Source organism: Acinonyx jubatus, chromosome C1 (assembly GCF_027475565.1).
Source record: "Acinonyx jubatus isolate Ajub_Pintada_27869175 chromosome C1, VMU_Ajub_asm_v1.0, whole genome shotgun sequence".
Lineage (NCBI taxonomy): Eukaryota > Metazoa > Chordata > Mammalia > Carnivora > Felidae > Acinonyx > Acinonyx jubatus.
This window is the reverse complement of record NC_069381.1, coordinates 53,165,177-53,184,211: the sequence shown is the minus strand read 5'-3', so window position 1 is coordinate 53,184,211 and position 19,035 is coordinate 53,165,177. Positions and strand designations below refer to the sequence as shown.

The 19,035-nt window shown below is 43.1% G+C and overlaps 1 protein-coding gene across 3 annotated transcripts in view; it reads right to left on the bottom strand.

Annotated features, from left to right (window-relative positions):
* DNAJC6 (DnaJ heat shock protein family (Hsp40) member C6) overlaps positions 1-17,988 on the bottom strand; it is a 148,783-nt gene extending 130,795 nt beyond the window's left edge. The window contains exon 1 of one of the 3 annotated variants that reach the window (XM_027058973.2): positions 17,775-17,988. In XM_027058973.2, the coding sequence (XP_026914774.1) occupies positions 17,775-17,889 (115 nt within the window). In that variant the 5' untranslated portion in view covers positions 17,890-17,988. Of the gene's footprint in view, positions 1-7,451; positions 8,284-17,774 lie in introns of those variants that run through there. The other 2 variants (XM_015078347.3, XM_027058974.2) reach the window with 2 other exon arrangements.
* Positions 17,989-19,035: the final 1,047 nt, after the last annotated feature.

Sequence of the window (19,035 nt, the reverse complement as noted above, 5' to 3'; positions counted from 1 at the left end):
AGTCAGAGAAAGACAAAAATCATATGACTTCACTCATATGAGTACTTTAAGAGACAAGACAGATGAACATAAGGGAAGGGAAACAAAAAGAATATAAAAACAGGGAGGGGGACAAAATAGAAGAGACTCATAAATATGGAGAACAAACTGAGGGTTACAGGAGGGGTTGTGGGGGGGGGATGGGATAAATGGGTAAGGGACACTAAGGAATCTACTCCTGAAATCATTGTTCCACTATATGCTAACTAATTTGGATGTAAATTTAAAAAAAATAAAAAATAAAAATAAATAAAAAAGAACAGAGAGAAATACTGACATCAACAAAAAAATAGGAATAAACCACATAACCTACAAATATTAAGATCTTAAGAGGATATAAAGAAAGCCTTTTACCAATAAATTTGAAAATTCAGATAAAATGGACAAATTCCTAGAAAAACACAACTTACACAAAAAAGAAATAGAAAATCTGAATAAATACATATCTATTAAAATAAATGAATCCATATTTTAAAATCTTCCTACAACAAAATTTCCAGGCCCATATGGTTTCACCAGTAAATTCTTCCAGACATGTAAATAATAATACCATCTTACAAAACCGTTCCAGATAACAGAATAAAGAGGAAACATCTCCTAACTTGTTTTATAAGGTCAGCAAAATCTTGATGTCCAAACCTGGCAAGGGGCCACAACAACAGAAAACTGCAGATTAATCTCTCTTGTGAACAAAAATATTCCTCAATAAAATATCAGCAAGTCAAATCCAGCAATATGAACAAAGGATAACATATCACAACTAAGCTGAGCAAAGTTAATTTAATACTCAAAAAAGAAATCAACGTAGGGGCACCTGGGTCAGTCCATTGAGCGTTAACTCTTGATTTTGGCTCAGGTCATGATCTCGAGGTTTGTGAGATAGAGCCCCAAGTCAGGCTCTGTGCTGATATCCTAGAGCCTGCTTGGGATTCTCTCTCTCCCTCTTTCTCTCTGCCCCTACCCCATTCATGCTCACTCTCTCTCTCTCTCTCTCTCTTCCTCTCTCTTTCTCTCTCTCTCTCTCAAAATAAATAAACAAAAAACAGGTAATTCATACTAACAAATTAAAATAGTACAATCATATGATATCACAACACAAAAAACTTTCGATAAAATTCATGATAAAAATTTAGCATACTAAGAATAGAAGATAACTTTCCTAATCTGAATTTTAAAAATGCCCAACTGGGACACCTGGGTGGCTCAGTCAGTTAAGCATCTGCCTTTGGCTCAAGTCACGATCTCACAGTTGGTGAGTTTGAGCCCCGCATTGGGCTCTGTGCTGACAGCTCAGAGCCTGGAGCCTGCTTTGGAATCTGTGTCTCCCTCTCTCTCTGCCACCATCCCCCCTCAAAAATAAACAAACAGAAAAAAAAAGTTCCTAGGTAAATCCTGCATCAAATATTGTATTTAAGTAATGGTCAAATATTGATAGCTTTTCCTCTGAGATGAGGAACAAAATAAGGATAATCACCATCACCACTTCTATTCAATATAGTGAGAGAGACCCTAGCTAGTGCAATAATGCAAGTGATGAAAAGTCTAAGGATTGGAAAGGAAGATATAAAATTGTCATTATTCACAGAAATATAACTGCCTGTAAAAATCTAAAAACTATTAAAATTAATACGTGAATTAGTCAAGGCCACTGAAATAAGGTCAACAAATAAAAATCAGCTATATTTCTTAACAACAAGCAATAGAGAATAAAATTTTAAAATACCAGTTACAGTAGCATAAATAAAAGCAATTACCAGTGACATCATTTCTAAGAAGACTTATGACATCTATATCCCAGTATTTCTGCCATAAAGAGGGAAGTTTATGCTCAGCTCAATCCCATTGTGGTAGATTGTTCTAATTTTTTTAAGGAACCAGAAATATAGAATTGAATATATAATCTTCAAAAGTTGTAATGTTGGCTCAAATTCTTTAAAATCACTGAGGTCAAAATAAAGTCATTTTATATAGTCTGAATAACACAAATATATGTAGATATAAAAATATTTTGTATTTCCCTGTGTAGTATCTCAAAATGAAACTGAAATTAAACAAAATTCAACAAAAATATACATAATACACAAAATTAAAAATATATATAATATGCCAACTATAATGTAAGAGAAGTAAAAGAAACTTTATAATAAAACAGGGGCGCCTGGGTGGCTCAGTCGGTTAAGCGTCCAACTCTTAGTTTCAGCTCTGGTCATGTGAGCCCCACATCGGACTCCGTGCTCACAGTGCGGAGCCTGCTTGGGAGTCTCTCTCTGTCTCTCTCTGTCTGTTCCTTGCTCTCTGCCCCTCTGCCCCTCCCCCACTTGTGCACTCTCTCAAAAATAAATAAACTCAAAAAAAACCCCAAATGGGGGCGCCTGGGTGGCTTGGTCGGTTAAGCGTCCGACTTCGGCTCAGGTCATGATCTCACGGTCCGTGAGTTCTAGCCCCGCGTCGGGCTCTGTGCTGACAGCTCAGAGCCTGGAGCCTGTTTCAGATTCTGTGTCTCCCTCTCTCTTTGCCCCTCCCCTGTTCATGCTGTGTCTCTCTCTGTCTCAAACATAAATAAACGTTAAAAAAAAATTTAAAAAAAAAACCCAAATGGATTTCAATATGCAAATGCTCAAGCAGTACTATATTATAATATATAATAACGTAGTCACACACATGTACTTCTATGTAGACTGAACGAGACAGGTGCGTTCTACTGGTTTCTCAAATACAAGCAGCATTGCTTTGGGTAAGTAGTTTTTCTGAACAAAATTAAGCATAATCTCTCCTCAATTTACACAGCATTTGTAATCCTGGAAATTTCAGTGTATATATATTTCAGAGTAAAACCAGTGCATGTTCTAGGCTTAGAAAAGTATAGAGGGTTTTCACTTACCTGTTCAGCAAAACATTCGAAAGTCGCACAGGACACAAGATAATTGGTCACTGAATGCAACAGTCCGGAGCATTGCAGGACATCTACCACATTTCTGGTTTCTTCCCAATGAATGCTTCTAGAGCCCCTATTTACTTCCAGTGTGTCCCCCAGAAAGCAGTACTGTGCCCATTTGAAAACCACTGGTAGAGACCAGCCTTAAAACCCAGTTTTATCACATGCTAGCCCTGAAAACTAAGAAATCAGTCAACCATTTACAGATCATCCCAGCCAACATATCATTTCTCCAACCTACCCAAGTCACAAGCAGCAATGACAAAAATCCCTGAAGGAATCTGAGTTTCCTCTAAAAGTATCAACACAGTCATAGTGGTTAAGAAAAGTCACAACATTTTTTACACTTACTGTATTTGGATTATGGACTGACGGGATGTACACCACAGTCTTCTTAATATTTAGCACCCAGAAGTCTAGGTCTGTCCATATTCAAACACTCAATCAGATTTTATAATAACTTTCACTGAAAAATCAGATTCTTTCAAGAACTGCCCGCATAGACAATGCTCTAGACAATGCTCTACACCTGGTTTAACCACATTAAAATGTTATGTATAACTTCATTTGCTCCAAAAATGTCATGCTTGTTATTCTGAGATAAAATATGGAAAAATAACAAAGTTTAAAAGAACTTTTTGCCCTAAACTCTTGGAGAAAAAAAATTTTTCCCAACCAAATTTTCAAACTCTCCCCTCCTATTCCTTCATATCACTACTTTTAAAACCTTGTTACATAAAATACTCAGAGAACTTACTAAAAATAAAAGGGAAATTTCAAGCTGACTTGGAACGCCTATTTTCCAAATAAACAATCCAGAAAATTAGTCAAAAGCCATCATTTTTCACGCTCTCCTATGCCTTTTTATAGTAAGTTAATTCTAATAATAGACGACGTTGAAAATTTTAGTAGTAAGTATGCAATTTCACCATGTGACTTATGCTCAAGCCCTTGACTACCATGTGTATGATTTGGGAGGTAAAATTATCTGGGTTTGAATCCTAAGTCTGCTACTTACTATGTGTCCCTCTACAAAATTCTTAATCCATTTCTTTACATGTACAATACCCCCTGCCTTACAGCGTTGTGACAATAAAGCACCTCACAGAGAGCTTTTCACATACTAGTTGTTCATCAAATAGCAGCTATGGTTATTATTATTAATTAACTGTCAAGTTTGCCAATATCTACTTATTAATGCATTCAACTATTTTCTTCTTAGGTGCCTCGTACAGAATATTTTCTTTTGGCTTACAAACCATTTTGAGATATGCAGGGCAAATGTTATACAATACCTTTTGTATTTAAAAGCCTCACTGAACCATCTTAAGACAAGATGTCCCAAAAGGAGAAGAAAGAAAGGCATTTGTTAAATCCCAACTCCGCATTTACTGAACATTAGTCATGTGAGGATAGCTTATAAAAATTCGGTTTCTGCCTACCAATACCTGGATAATTTATTTTCCCCTGACAATCTCTTCAGATTTTATCTGATTCTTTGTTTTCAGTCTTCTGAAACAATTCACAACATTGTAATAGTTTTTCTGTGGTATTTTCAGCATAAACACTAATTTTTAGATATTTACGTTTCATATTCAGGTCACCAACTGGTACTCTGGAACCTAGAAATAGCTCTCATGGTCTGGTTACCATGGTCACACCTTTTCCTCACGACCCGGCACAGATGCCACGCACACGCACACGCACACGCACACACACGCACACGCGCGCATGCGCATGGCCACCTCACACTGTATACTCAGCTGGTCTCTGTCAACACACACCTATTTCCCGGCCCTGGAAAGAGTCTATGATCATTAATAAATTGGCTTGGAAGGGTCTTGGGAGACCTTAAAAAAACAATCATTCTGAACCTGTTGGGGATCTTAGAACTTTCTGAAAATCTGAGGAAAACTCTTGACGTTCTCCTCAAACATAAACAAAATGGACATGCATAGAGAAGACTGCATTTCACAGACTCCCGGAAAACCATGTTAATACGCTGTGCTGTATTTCAGCGTTTCTCAAACTCTCGGCTGGGATTCACAGTAAGAAACAAACCTGATATCAAGGCAGCCCATACCTACATACATAAACAAGCACAGAATCTAAAACAAGTTTCAGAAAACAGTGTTTACCCTCACTGGGTGCAGTGGTGTCTGATACCTTCTGTGCTACGTCATCTTTCTAAAATGCTGCTGGAGACTCACTAGATTCTTTTCTTACCACCCACAATCGTAAGAGCAGTGATCCAGTCTAACATTTCTTCATTTTAGAAATAAGGAAACTAAGATGCAAAGAAACAAAGGGTCTTGTCCTTGGTCACATTTAATAAGTTAGGTGGTACAAGCCCGAACCTAACTATCCTCAAAGCTCTTTCCAAAACAAAGGGAAACAAAAATTCTAAATACCACCTCCCCTCAAAAAGCAGCGAGAGACGTGAACCTTAAAACACATTGACACGCTGAGAAACTGAGTGTTAAAATTCCAAACCATGCTGAATATTAGCCTCATCCTGAGCGTCCAATTGAGGCAGTCTTAACTTTTCTAAAACATGAGTATGGCCTAGCATGACATGGCATATAAGCAATTTTTTTTTTCTTTCCAAAAACCCTTTCTCTGGCCACTGACTGAAATCAACACAGGGGAAGCCAACACTCTCAAGTTCATTTGAAATACTTTAATTACATAGGCACAGGTTTTATTTGTTCACCAGAGGCTGGCTTAGGAAACAGCAGTGGAGAGGCCCTCTTTCCACTGGCCAGGCCCATGCTTACATAGCTCTTTTCCCTCACCTATGGCTGCTTAATTAAAATTTGAACATCAAAACCACACAGATCAATACATGGATGTGAATGATCCAGAGCCTATTAGATGTTGATAACTACCAACATCAGCTACCCCTGGCTTTTTTAAAGCTTCACTACAGAAAGCATTGCTTGGAGACTTCATTACAGTTTAGTGGATTAAAATGCCAGTCTCCTCACTGGCCTCAGGCTGTTTATGGCTTTTTTTTTTTCCTTTTCATTTTTTGGTGTGTAATAAACATCACTGGCCACCACACGGTAAGAATCTTGTAACAAGCCAGAGAGCAGCTGGGAACTGGTCTGGGGAAGCCCAAGCCGGGCGGCCCTGCGTACAGGAAGGAAAAGGCTGGGGGCATGTGTCGTCTCCCCCGTCACCCAAACAACTTCGCGTGGGAGAGAGACCCAGTGGAAGCAAGTAACCTCCCCGGGGCGCGGCATGCCAGACTCCACCTGCGCACCCCAGCCCGGGTGCCCAAGGGCAAAATGCTGGGGCCTCCTTAACACAGAGCGCACAGAGAAAACAGGGTAGGGTGCTAACTGCTGCGCAGTGGCTCTGGCTCTGGTGAGAGCAAACCGACAGCCCGCGGGGGGAGCAAAGGGAGGCCGGCAAACCCTAAAATTAGCGCTCGGGAAGCAGGGGTTGGGTACAGTGGCGCGGAGATGGCGTCCTCTGCTGCGGCGGCTTCCCAGGAGCTTTCCTGGAAGGGAGGCGGGGGGGGGGTGGGGGGGGGGGGGGCAGGGGGGTGTGCTTCCCCAGGAGCCTGGCCCCTCTGCGCCTTCCACCGGCACCCTGACAAGGAGCAGGAGCAACGCAGCATGAAGGAAGGGCTCCCTCCGGGAACAGGGTCTGGGAACACGTGGAGCCTCCGGAGACCTTGGGGTCTATCGCTCCTCCCCCAACTGCGGCAGAAAATTTAAGGAGCCTCGTAATTTAAAACATCAGAATCCTCCAGAATCCCTGTTGTTGAACTAAAAAATTGGTTGGCTCATTTTAGTGAGCCCTGCCCTTCCCTGAGTTTTCATTTAAATCCTTTTCTCTCTCCCTCCATGGCTCAGACAGAATTAGAGTGAAGGGCTGGAGGGCAGGGGGTAAGGTACCTGGGACGTCTCTAGGCTGGAGGCTGGAGGGGTGGGGATAGTTTGCATCCAAATATCTCTGCAAGATAAACAGTTCTGAAGGTCAATGATGGCTCTCCGTTGGGTCCTCCCAACGTTAAGGATTGACGTTAAGGAATTATCTGTCAACGTTTTTCTTGTGAACCCAAACTGCAGAAGTCCGAAGTATTTCAGATATTCCAATTGCAATAATGCATGGAAAGCCTACATATTAATTAACTATTGTGAACTCTCCCAAAATAAAATTGTCAAAATCCTGGGAGCTATTATAGAATCTGTGAAATGGAAGTATCTGTAACTCAGCCAGGATTAAATGAAGAATGCAAAAATATTGTTCTATTTGGTAGCACAAATATGGAAAACTGAATGACACAATATTTGGAAACTAAAAGCCAGTCATTAAAAAAAAAGTCATGTTTATTATATAACTAGAATTTTAAACTAACATATACACAGTAATTTATAGTCAGCCATTAATACAAACTAAATATATCTGCGGAGTGACATCTCATCCCTAGCATCTTTTAGCCTCCCCTCTGCAGTTGACCCCTTACCTTTATTTTCAGAATCTTTCATTCTCTCTTTCCTCCCTCTGCTGCAAATGAGCAGGAAAGTCGGGCTGGTTCTCCAAACCTGACTTTTGATTTGTCATTCACAGAAAGTCAGCGATCTCAGGGGCGAAGTCCCTCAACGGAAGAGCACCCGAGCTCTGATAATTGCATGCAAGTCAGTGTGCGGGGTGATAATTTTGCTTATGCTGGAGCTGAAAGGATGGGGATGAAGGCCGACGTAAACACAAATTCCAAAACATGGCATGGAACTGGATCTGGAGTCTAGGCTTGCCTTTCCTTCTCTAAGGTTAGGGAACTAACTGCTTAGTGCCTCCTCGGCTCTCTAGAGACTTGGTTCCGGTTGAAAGGTGAATGTCTGTGCCATGTGCCATGTGCCCAGCATATTCTCAAACAGAGACCTTAATTTTGGAGGGAATTAAGAGACCTGTGCTTTCTCTTTCATATTCGTTCATTCAACAAATATTTCTTTCACCTCTCTGTGGACCAGGCTTTATGCTAGGTAGTGAGGATACAACAGTGAAGGGGACCAGTCCCTGTCCTCAAGCTGCCCACAGGCTGTTACAGTACAGAGACCTACAGTGTAGTATGGTGACCTGTGTCTGCTGCATGGACACGTATTATTGAACCCAGTTTATCCAGGTGTAAGTTGATTCTTAAAGCTGAGCCAGAAATGGGGATGAGACCATAAAAGCCCTCTCTTAGAGACCAAGGAAGATTCAAGCAAATCTTTCAATCATCCAATTCAATCATTACATAGCTAGGATTCATTCCTTCATTTCTTCGTTCAACAAATGTTTATTTGTGCCAGGTAGAATTCCATCTGTTAGGGATTCAAGAGTACAGAAAACAGACCAAATCCTGCTCATAGCTGTTACATTTTGGTGGGGGTATTCAAACAGACACTAGACAAACAAATATAAACATATAATAAATAAAAATAAATGCCATGAGGAAAAATGAAACATGGTAATGAAGTAACACACATGTCATTTTAGACAGGGTGGCTAGAGGAGGTATTTATTTTATGAAACATGGGTCAGTGTCATCATAGTCCCTTTGGAACATCTTCATTCAGACATTGTCCTTTTTTTTTTTCTTTAACGTTTATTTCTTTTTGAGAGAGAGAGAGAGAGAGAGGGACAGAGTGTGAGCAGGGGAGGGGGAGAGAGAGAGGTAGACACAGAATCTGAAGCAGGCTCAGACCTGCTTCAGTGGGACCGTGAGATAATGACCTGAGCTGACCTCCTCTGCCGTAGTTGCTCTGTAGGTGATGGGTAGTGGTTATTCCCCACTATAGATCAGTCAGCTGATCTCCAAAAACATTAACTGACCCAATTCAGGACCTCACTAAGTTGTGAGTAGAGCAATAACAAGAAATACACCTACCTGTTGCTCTCATCCCCAGAAATTGCTGGGTGAAACACAATATTGACATGGAAAATTTGCTGGAGCAGGAGTCAAGATAAGAGAGTTGAAGACCTGTCTCCACACTATTAACTGAGTGGTGTAGGGTAGGTGACAACCTGTCTGGCACCAGTTTCCTCATCTGTAAAGTAGGGCTAATCATATGTGTCCTGTGTGTGTGCAAGGCTTTTCAGAAGATCAAAAGGGAGAACAGATGTGGTACTTGGTACACTAAGTCCTATATAAAAGCAAGGTATAATTAGCAACGTACTTGGGCTAAGAGAACTAACTGCTAGTGTTCATCTGGTCATTGCAGCCCAAGAGTCAAATATAGCTGCAGAGTAAAAACCTGTCCTGGCCACTAGGGGTCCTGGAGTTGATTTCTAGCTACCACACTGTAAAGACTCCTTGAAAGTTGGGGGAAATTTTTAGTGTTTGGTTTTTGCTCCCATCTTTCCTTGGCAGTGAATACCTTTATGCTCCTCTTTGACAAGTTAAGACCAGAGAGGAAAATCTGCCTTCACTGGAACTCCTTGCTGGCCACCAAATGAACCATGTTGGTGCACTGACCACGTCAAAGAAACGGGCAACTCCATTGCCAAGGACCAAGTCCAGGACAGCCAAAATGTGCCCAGTTAGGAGCACTTTAGGGCCAGAGAGGGGAGACAAGAAGTAGGTGGTGAGAGGCCACCATTTGTGCACTCTTTCATTCAATAAATAGTCATTGTGCCAGGCACTGCCCTGAACACTGGGAATGAATGACACAGCTGCTGAGCAAAGCATTCTGTCCTCAAGAAGCTTGTGGCCTCAGGGCAAGAGGTTTCTACAAGGTATGCTGATTTAGTGATTAAGCAGAGGAATGCCAACGCCTGCCTGCCTGGGTTTCAATAGAAGGGCAGGGGCCATAATGCAGGAGAGATGGTTTAAACATGGGCTCTGTCATTTACTGGCCCCTAAAGTAAGCCAGGACACTTTCCTACACCTCTCTCTGTCTACATTTCCTAATCTGTAAGATGCAGATAATAATGGAACCTATCTCCTAGGGTTGGGTGAGGCTGAAAAGAGTTTATATATATACACACACACACACACACACACACACACACATATATACACACATGTATATATACACACACACACATACACACACACACACACATACATATACATACATATATATATATATATATATATATATATATATATATATATATATAAAGTACATGGCACAGAGCCTGACACATAAAGTGAGGGCTCCATAAATGCCATTAGACTAATATTACTACCTTGTGACCTGGGTCAAATTTACCCCTCTGCGCCTGATGCAGAAAATAATAACTAGCTTGTAGGGCTACTGTGAGAGTTACACATCAGAAAGAATATAAAGGCCTTGGCATAAAGGCCTTTGTTCCCTCCAGGGGGTGAGCTTTAATCAAGTAGGCTTCCCAGGGAAAAACACAAGGAAGTGACAAAAGGGCTGCAAGGTTTTCCAACATTGCAAAGGAAGCAATGTTTTCCAAGAGTGTGGTCATTTCTAGGGTACCCAACATTTTACCCAATATTGAATTTTGAAAAGTTTCAGGGACACCTGGGTGCCTCAGTCAGTTAAGCATCTGACATGGGCTCAGGTCATGATCTCACCGTTTGTGGGTTCAAGCCCTGCATCCAGCTCTGTGCTGACAGCTGGGAGCCTGGAGCCTGCTTCAGATTCTGTGTCTCCATCTCTCTCTGCCCCTCTCTCACTCACACTCTGTCTCTCTCTGTCTCAAAAATAAATAAACATTAAAAAAAAATTTTTAAAGTTTCAAACATACAAAAAAGTTGGAAGCATTGCATGGTGCATTTTGTTCTATTTGCTTTATCACTTATCTGTTCATCTCTCTATCCATCCTTAATTGAATTAAAAGAAAATTAAGTGGAAAGAGGTTCAAAGTCCTTTTCAAAGGCTCTTTTTGAGCCTTTATTTTCCCCTCCTGCTACAATATTTATAGAAGCCTTAGACCTCTGATTCTGGGGCCAGTCCAAGCAGGGTCAGGTGAATTCTCAGAAGCCTTATCCTACCCCACAGTAAACCCCAAGGTCCCACCCAGACAAGAATGGGCTCAAGCCTTGGAGCTTTCCAAAATAAAGCAATGTCTCTGACAGACCCCACACTTTAAATAAGCTGGTACCAAGGAGCACTGTAAACAACCATTAATGGAAACGATCCCCTATCTCAATAACTGGATTTAGCGAAAGCTCAGACAGGCTCCACTGGCCACCAAGTCCTTTCACAGCTCTGCACAGGCCTTGTCTTGGTTGATGCCACTTCTGAGTCACCAGACCAGTGACTCATGCCCAGTAAGGGAGGCCATCTTGAGAGCAAGACCAAATGGAATTTTCAAGAACAATGAGTGAAACCCTGAACTGAACAAGAATAAGGCTTTTTATTGTCCCTTTCAAACAAAAGCGAAAGAGAAAATGTGGCTGTTAATATTGTGGGTTCAACTTCCTAGCTGGAAATTTTACTCTGACGAAAAACTGAGCAAAAAAGATCTTTTACGTTCTCTTGGAAATTTGAGAGCAAAAGAGACTTGAAGCTTATGTTCCAAATTAGGCAGACCTAATGACCTTTCAATGACTTGCCCCGACCCTCTTCTAGCTTAGTCATCCATTCCCAAAACATGCTGAGGTGGTGATGGCAGGCACTGCCACATTCAATCTTCCTCCATCCAGCCAAGCCCCTGTATGGTTTGCGCAGAGCATCTGTCTGGCCATAAAGGAGGTGAAACAGAGAGAGAAAAATTGCTGACTGGGGGTGGAGGAAGGTTTGTGATGAGGATCACCACAGAGGAGGGCAGCATGACTGTAAGAAAAGGTAGGTAGGCTCGCATGAAGCCAAGCTACAAGACAACGAAGAAGGAATTGCTACTTGGAACACCAGCTCTGTCCCAAGCACTCTTCTTAACATCATCTTCGTACATTTATTGGGAATTTATTTGCCAAGCATTGTGTTTAAAGCAAAGACTTTCACAGAACACTGCCTGGCTTTGCATCCCAGTGCATAACTTTGGAAACGTTACTTAACCTCTCTGTGCTTCAATTTTCTCATCCGTAAAACAGAGGTGGTAAAACAAGGTTACCATCAAAATTAAATAACATAAAAATATGCACATGTTTTGAACAGTGGCTGGCACACAGCAAGCAGTGCAGTTGTGTTAACACTTGCTGTTCCATCTTTTTTAGAGGAGAAAAAAGTGAGGCAGAAATGAAAAGTGACTTGCCAAAGGATACATAACTAAAAAGAAGTGCAGCTAGGATACTTTTTTCTCAAAACAACATTGTGAGGGAGGTGATACCATCTTCCTTTTATGGATGAGAGTTTGCAAGCCCAAGAGAGGCCCAGTAACTTGCTCATGCTGGAAGTTACTCATGGCAAATGGGATAGTTAACATTTAGAACCCACATTTGCTGACTTTAAAGCCTTTGCAGATCCCACTGGGCCAGAGTTTCTCAAACTTTAGCATACATCAAAATTACTGCAAGCCTTGTTAAAACAGATCTCTAGGGGCGCCTGGGTGGCTCAGTTGGTTAAGCGTCCCACTTCAGCTCAGGTCATGATCTCACAGCTTGTGAGTTCAAGCCCCTGGTCAGGCTCTGTGCTCACAGCTCAGAGCCTGGAGCCTGCTTCAGATTTTGTGTTTCCGTCTCTCTCCAACCCACCTCCTGCTTGCACTCTGTCTCTCAAAAATGAATAAACTTAAAAAAAACAACTTTAAAACATATTGCTAGACCCTACTTCTGGTTTCTCATTTGGTAGCCCTGAGGTGGGAGCCAACAATTTGCATTTTTAACAAGTTCCAGGAGATGTTGATGCTGCTACTCTGGAGACCACGCTTGGATAACCACTGTTCAACAATCATGCACCTGTATGCAGAAGAGATGCTAGGGGGAGAAAGAGAGCCTAAAGATCACAGGTCAGTGAGTCTTTTCCACTCTGTCACAGTGTTGATTACTTCACAGAGCCTAGCAAATATCCTCATATTTACATAGACCTTTCATATTTATGATCCCATTTGATCTTTCCAATATCCCTAGGTAGTAATCATTATCTCCACTCAATGTGACTTTTTTAGGGACATATGGCTAGAAAATGGCAGTGAGGAATTTAACTGAAGATCACCTGTCCTCCTCTCCAAGTAACTTGTCCTGGAAAGCACATATGCTGACAGAGACTGGCTATAGTGCCAATCTCTGTCTTTCCTGGGGAAGACTGCAGCTCAGGAAAGGGCTCTTTGCCCCACCAAGGCTTGGGGGGAGGTAATTTCTGGTGGGAGAAACTCAGAGCCAGTTTTCTTCCATTATTTCAAGGTCTACTTCTTAAAAAATACTTTCACCAACTATTCACTTCCTTCTCTGTAACCTAATAGTTTTGATATTTGCCTAAAATGTAGTTCTTTTAGAAAGGCTGGAAGCATTTGGAGGGTTAATTTCCATTGGAAACAGCTTCTCCATATTCCCATTAGGAAAAGCTTGAATGCTTAGGTATATTTTTTAAAGTTGTTTGGACATATAAGCCAACAAATGATTAATATCCAGAGTATTTACTTATTTTTTTAACGTTTATTTATTTATTTTGAGAGAGAGTGTGGGGAGTGGGGAGGAGAGAAAGAGGGAGAATCCCAAGCAGGTTCTGTACTATCAGCACAGAGCCTGACCTGGGGCTCGAACTCACAAACCATAAGATTGTGATCTGAGCTGAAACCAAGAGTCAAATGCCTAACCGACTCAGCCACCCAGGTGCATCAGTATCCAGAGTATTTAAAGAACTGTAAGTGAATAAGAAAAAGACAAACCATCAAATTAAAAAAAAAAAATGGGAGGGGTGCCAGGGTGTCTTAGCATCCGACTTCGGCTCAGGTCATGATCTCAAAGTCCATGAGTTCGAGCCCTGCGTTGGGCTCTGTGCTGACAGCTCAAAGCCTGGAGCCTGCTTCAGATTCTGTGTCTCCCTCTCTTTGCCCCTTCCCTGCTCATGCTTGGTGTGTGTCTCTCTCTCAAAAATAAATAAACATTAAAAAAAACTTTTTAATAAAAAAAATGGGAAAAGAGATGAATAGGCCTTATTCACACATAGCCAATATTCATGTGAAAAGATCTTCACTTCATTATTTGTCAAGGAAATTTAATATAAAACAACAGTGCAGTACCATTTCACATTCATGAAATGGGCAAGCATTAAAAAGTCTGACAGGATGTAAGGAATCAAGAATCGTACACACTCCTGGTAGGAACGAGATTAGCACATGTATGGAGATCAGCTATCTTTCCAAATTAAAAAAGGATATACTTCTAACCCAGTAATTGTCCTTCTAGGTATTTATCCTACTTACAGTCACAAATGATCATATGGTAAATTTCAGGTGCATTCTCTTTGGATGTACCTCCATATCCGAAAGGATCTTTTCATTAAAAACACAATTTATTGAATATCTGCTGCATTCAGGACACAGTGTTAGGCTGAAAAGATGCCAAGAGTCCCCCAAAGCTAAACTACTTCTCACTTGCAGCCCTGGTGGAATAAAAAAGGGTCGTGTGGAAGACCTCCTGGTTAGTACAGAAGGAACAGCTGCCCCTAATGAGCTTCTGGCCATGTTTTATTCCCACAGGTTACTGAGCTCTCCAGCCTCGTGACTAACCATCATTGGGATGTGATTGTATGGTAGACTATCTGAACTAATATTAATAAAAATAATAACTACCACCTTGTGAGCTGTATCCCAGGCACTTTATATACATTAACTCATTTGATCATCACCGTAACTTATGACATAGGAATTACCATCTCTCTTTTGTTTATGTTTATATCATCTCTATTTTATTTACATATGTGATACATGACTGAGTTTTGGAAAGATTTAGCACCTTGCCCAAGATCATACGGCTTATTACTGTGCCACTTACTGATGGCAGATTCAAATCAGAGTCTGGCACCAAAGTATATGATTCTAGATGCCCAAACTGGTGGCTATCAATTATGAAATGATGCCCCATCATTATGAGAAATTCAGACCACCTTTAAAAAAGATATCAAATAAAATTGGGATATGGATTTCTTTCATTGTAGGATATTTATTGATTTTACTTCTCTGCATTTCCTTGGAGGGAGATGTGGCAGAAAGAATGTATGGGCAGTCAGGCCTGACTCTGCCACTCACCAGCCATATGGCCTCCCGCAAGTCACTGTCTCTTGGTTCACCTTCTCATCTATAAAATGGGGGAAATAAACACCATCTGCCCTCCCTCCTTCCAGGGTGCTGTCAAAATGAAACAAGATCTTATAGTTGACCTATTCTATAAGCTGTAAAGTATATAATGTAAGACATTACAATGGTTGTAGAGGAGAGGGGGAAATAGAGAAATATAGTGATCAACCAAGATCTTACTTAAGAAAAAAGAGGTATGGCATGGCAATGAGCCCCAAAAAGCCATGGGTGAACTCTAGGACAGAAACAGAGAAGAGGGAACAGGACAGCTATGTACACAGTATAGACCTGGCTTTAAAAACCATAGAACTAGAGGGGCACCTGGGTGGCTCAGTCGGTTGAGCACCAACTTGGGCTCAGGTCATGATCTCACAGTTGGGTTAGTGAGCTTGAGCCCTGTAGGGATTCTCTGCTGTCAGTGTGGAGCGCACCTGGGATCCTCTGTCCCGCTCTCTCTCTGCCCCTCCCCTGCTGGTGCTCTCTATCTCAGAAAAATAAACATTTAAAAAAAAAAAACTATAGAACTAGAAAACTTATTCTAATCCATTTTACTACAGTGGGAATGTCCATTTAGTCCTCTTTCGTAAACGTTCACACAACACCTGGATTTACACTCTGCATATAATTATCACTCAAGGAATACTTGTTGCAATGACCCTTCACTTTGACTCCTCAGGCAAACTAAAGAAAAGGGGTGGTCAGCCTTCAGGCCTATGAAGTTTCAACAACAGTTCAATGGCAGTGTGGAAGGAATTTAATTGTGCATTGACTAAAAGTAATAACCCATTCTTTGAAAGCCAGCAAGATGACCATACCAAGCCAGTGTTGCTCTAACGACCGACAACAGAAAAGCTTGTTTTCTAATGCAATAAATAAATATTTAAAAGACAATTCTTGCTCTTCAACCAATTTAGTTTCAGAATGTTTACTGTGTGCCAGCACTTTACAATGATTAACACATTCAGCTCATCAATTCATTTAATCTTCAAAACAATCCTGCAGTGGAGATGGGTGGGGTGACCACTGTATCTATGACAGGGCCCTGGTGCAATGTAGTTTCTGCCCTGGGTCAGGTCGGCCATTTTAGAAATCAAGACATGTCAGTCTCTCAGAAAAAGAATCCTCAGATGATGGAAACAGAAAGAACAAGACAGAACCTACCCCACCCCCACCTCCCCCCCCACACACACTCACACACACACACACACACACACACACACACACACTCACACACACATACTAGCAAACAGGTATCTAGAAGGTACCAAGCCCGGACTTAGCCTGGTAGGGGATATAAAGATGAAGTAGATGAGAGCCTGCCCACGTGGAATCTAAAATACCAGATGAACAGTGACAGATTCCGTAGAGGTGAGGACATACTAAAAGAAGAGGTTACAGGTGGCAGAAACCTGAGGAAGGCCTTCACAGAGAAAATGGCATTTGTGCACCCCTGATGGACAGGCGGGCTGAGAGAATAAGGAATGGATGGCCATTACAAATACGCACAAGGCAGCGAGCTAGCAGATCAAGTCATGTCCCGGCTTAGAACACTTCAGTAGCTTCCCGGCTCACTTTAGAAAGAAAAACCAAGCTCCTCCTCATGTCCTACCCAGACCCTGATCCAGGTCCTGCCTCCCTCACCTTCCCCTTGCTAGGCTCAGGCACAATGGGAATGTTCCCACTTGTATTTCTCTCTGGCAGGAACACTCTCCCCAGGCTCTGTGCTGGAGTAACTCCTACTCAGTCTTCAGGTCTCCGCTTAAATCATGTTGCCTCAGAGAGGTCTTCCCTGTCCATCCTTCGGCGGTGTAAGCCAGGGCACCTCTGCCTTTTTCCCTCTCCCAGCAGACTGTGGGATTCCTTCCCAGCACACACAGCAATTGGTAATGGGGATGTTAAGCCGTTTTATGTGTGTCATGTCTGTTTCCCCCTCTAGAAGTAGTGCCAAGAGCTGGGCCTTGCCTACCTTGTTCATTCCTGGCCCTGGCACACGGCAAGAGCGCAATAAAAACTGTGGCCACAATGAATGGAGAGCATCGGTGATTGAATAAATGTGAGTTAAGGCCCTCGTGGGGACAGGGTGGAAATGCGTTTGGGAAGTAGTTTCTTAGGAGTAGAGCTCAGGCGGTAACAGGGAATCACCGCAGACAGGTTGGAAAGGGGGTGGGTCTAGATGGAGTAGACCTTGAAGGTAGCCTTGGGTCCGGATTCATTCCCCCAAAAGGCTACTGCATTGCAGGCACCCGGCCAGGTGTCGGGCGAGACACAAACCTGAGTAAACCGTGTCTCCAAGGCACCCTGAATTCCTTCTGTCCAGGGTCAAACGCACACACAGGGGCTTCTGCGGGAAACAAGCTGCAACCACCCGGCCCAACAACAGATGCCTAAGGGGCCAAGGGGTGGAGGGAGAGAGGGGACAGTGCCAGACCGGCCCCCGCACTTCGGCGAGCAGCCCCGGGAAAGCTGGGGGCGGGGGGTGGTCTTGTCACAGGGGCCGAGGGTCATCCTGGCCGCGCCGCCCCGGTCCTCAGGTCCCAGGGGCGGAGAGGTGGGCGCGAGCCGCCGCCTACGGCTGCGGGAGCCACCGCGGCCCCCCTGCAGTCGAGGCCGCGCCGGCCGCGCGCGGTAACAGGTCCCCCGGCAGGACCACACTCACCCTGCGCCGCCTTGGGAGCCGAGCGCGTCCTCCACAGCCGCCGGGTCGCCTTCCACGGCCGCAGCGAAGAAAACAGCCTCCGGCTCTTCTTGCCGCCCTTCTCAGTTGCTCCCATCTGTGCGCCCGCGCCCCTCCCCCGCTGCCGCCGCCGCCGCCCAAGGGTGGCCTAGCGCTGCCCCCGCCGCCGCGCTTCTGCAGGTGCCGGGCGATCGCCGGGGTGGACGCGGCCGCCGGGGGAGGAGCTTGCGGCCGGGGTGGGGATGGGGGGGCGGGGGGCGGCGCCTTGCGCCCAGCCTGCGGGGTGCGGCGGCCCGACGCGCGGACGCTGCTTCGAGACGCCCCCCAGGGAAGCCCGGAGTGCCCGGCGGCTTTGCAGGTGAAAGCTTTAGTTTCCCCGTCCTTCATTCAAGAGACGTCGATGGAGTGCCAGGTCCCGCGAGGCATCATTGCTTAACACCGGAACCCCCGGGGAGGTGCGCTGATTTTATCCCCAAATTGCAAATGATCAAATTGAAGCTCGCGGAGGTTATAAGTCGTCTGCCCAGAGGTAAATGGTGACGTTTCCCAAGTTCTGGGCTCTAGCTGTATTTTTTCATACCTTCCTGTTGCCTCAGAATGATCCCACATTGTATTTAAAAAAATATGTATTTTTTAAATCTAACAGATGTTCCTACTTTCCTCTTACAACAGCTCATGATTTTTTGAGAACCCATTCTATGTCACTTTTGGCACTTCTACATACATGCTATTAAACCTCACATCATCCTGTGGGGTGGGAGGCATTTTCCCATTTTACAATTGAGGAACCCAAAATGGCAGAGCAGAGACCCCCTGCCCCACACTACTTTGCCTCTGTCTCTATTTTACTTGTAATTGGAAGTGTCTGGGAGGAAGCTCCAAATCAAGATCCCTTAACGCTTGCCTGGCTGCAGTAAGAATAACTAATATTTATGGGGTGGTTTTTATGTGCCAGATTTTACATACATTACCTTATTTAACTCTCCCAAAGATACTCAGGGGGAGAGAAATTATTAATATCCACACTTTACAGATAAAACAAACAGCATCAGAGAGGACAGGTTACACATATAAAGCCTTAATAAAAGTTGTATGCCTGTTGAATCATGAAACTGCCATTTTTCAAGGCCCAAATAGCATACACAACTTCACCAGGTGATCAAAATTAAAATCACCAAAGGAGGCAGATAAAATGTAAATTCCTCCAGATGTGTTACACTAGAGAAAGACACATCAGCTTTGT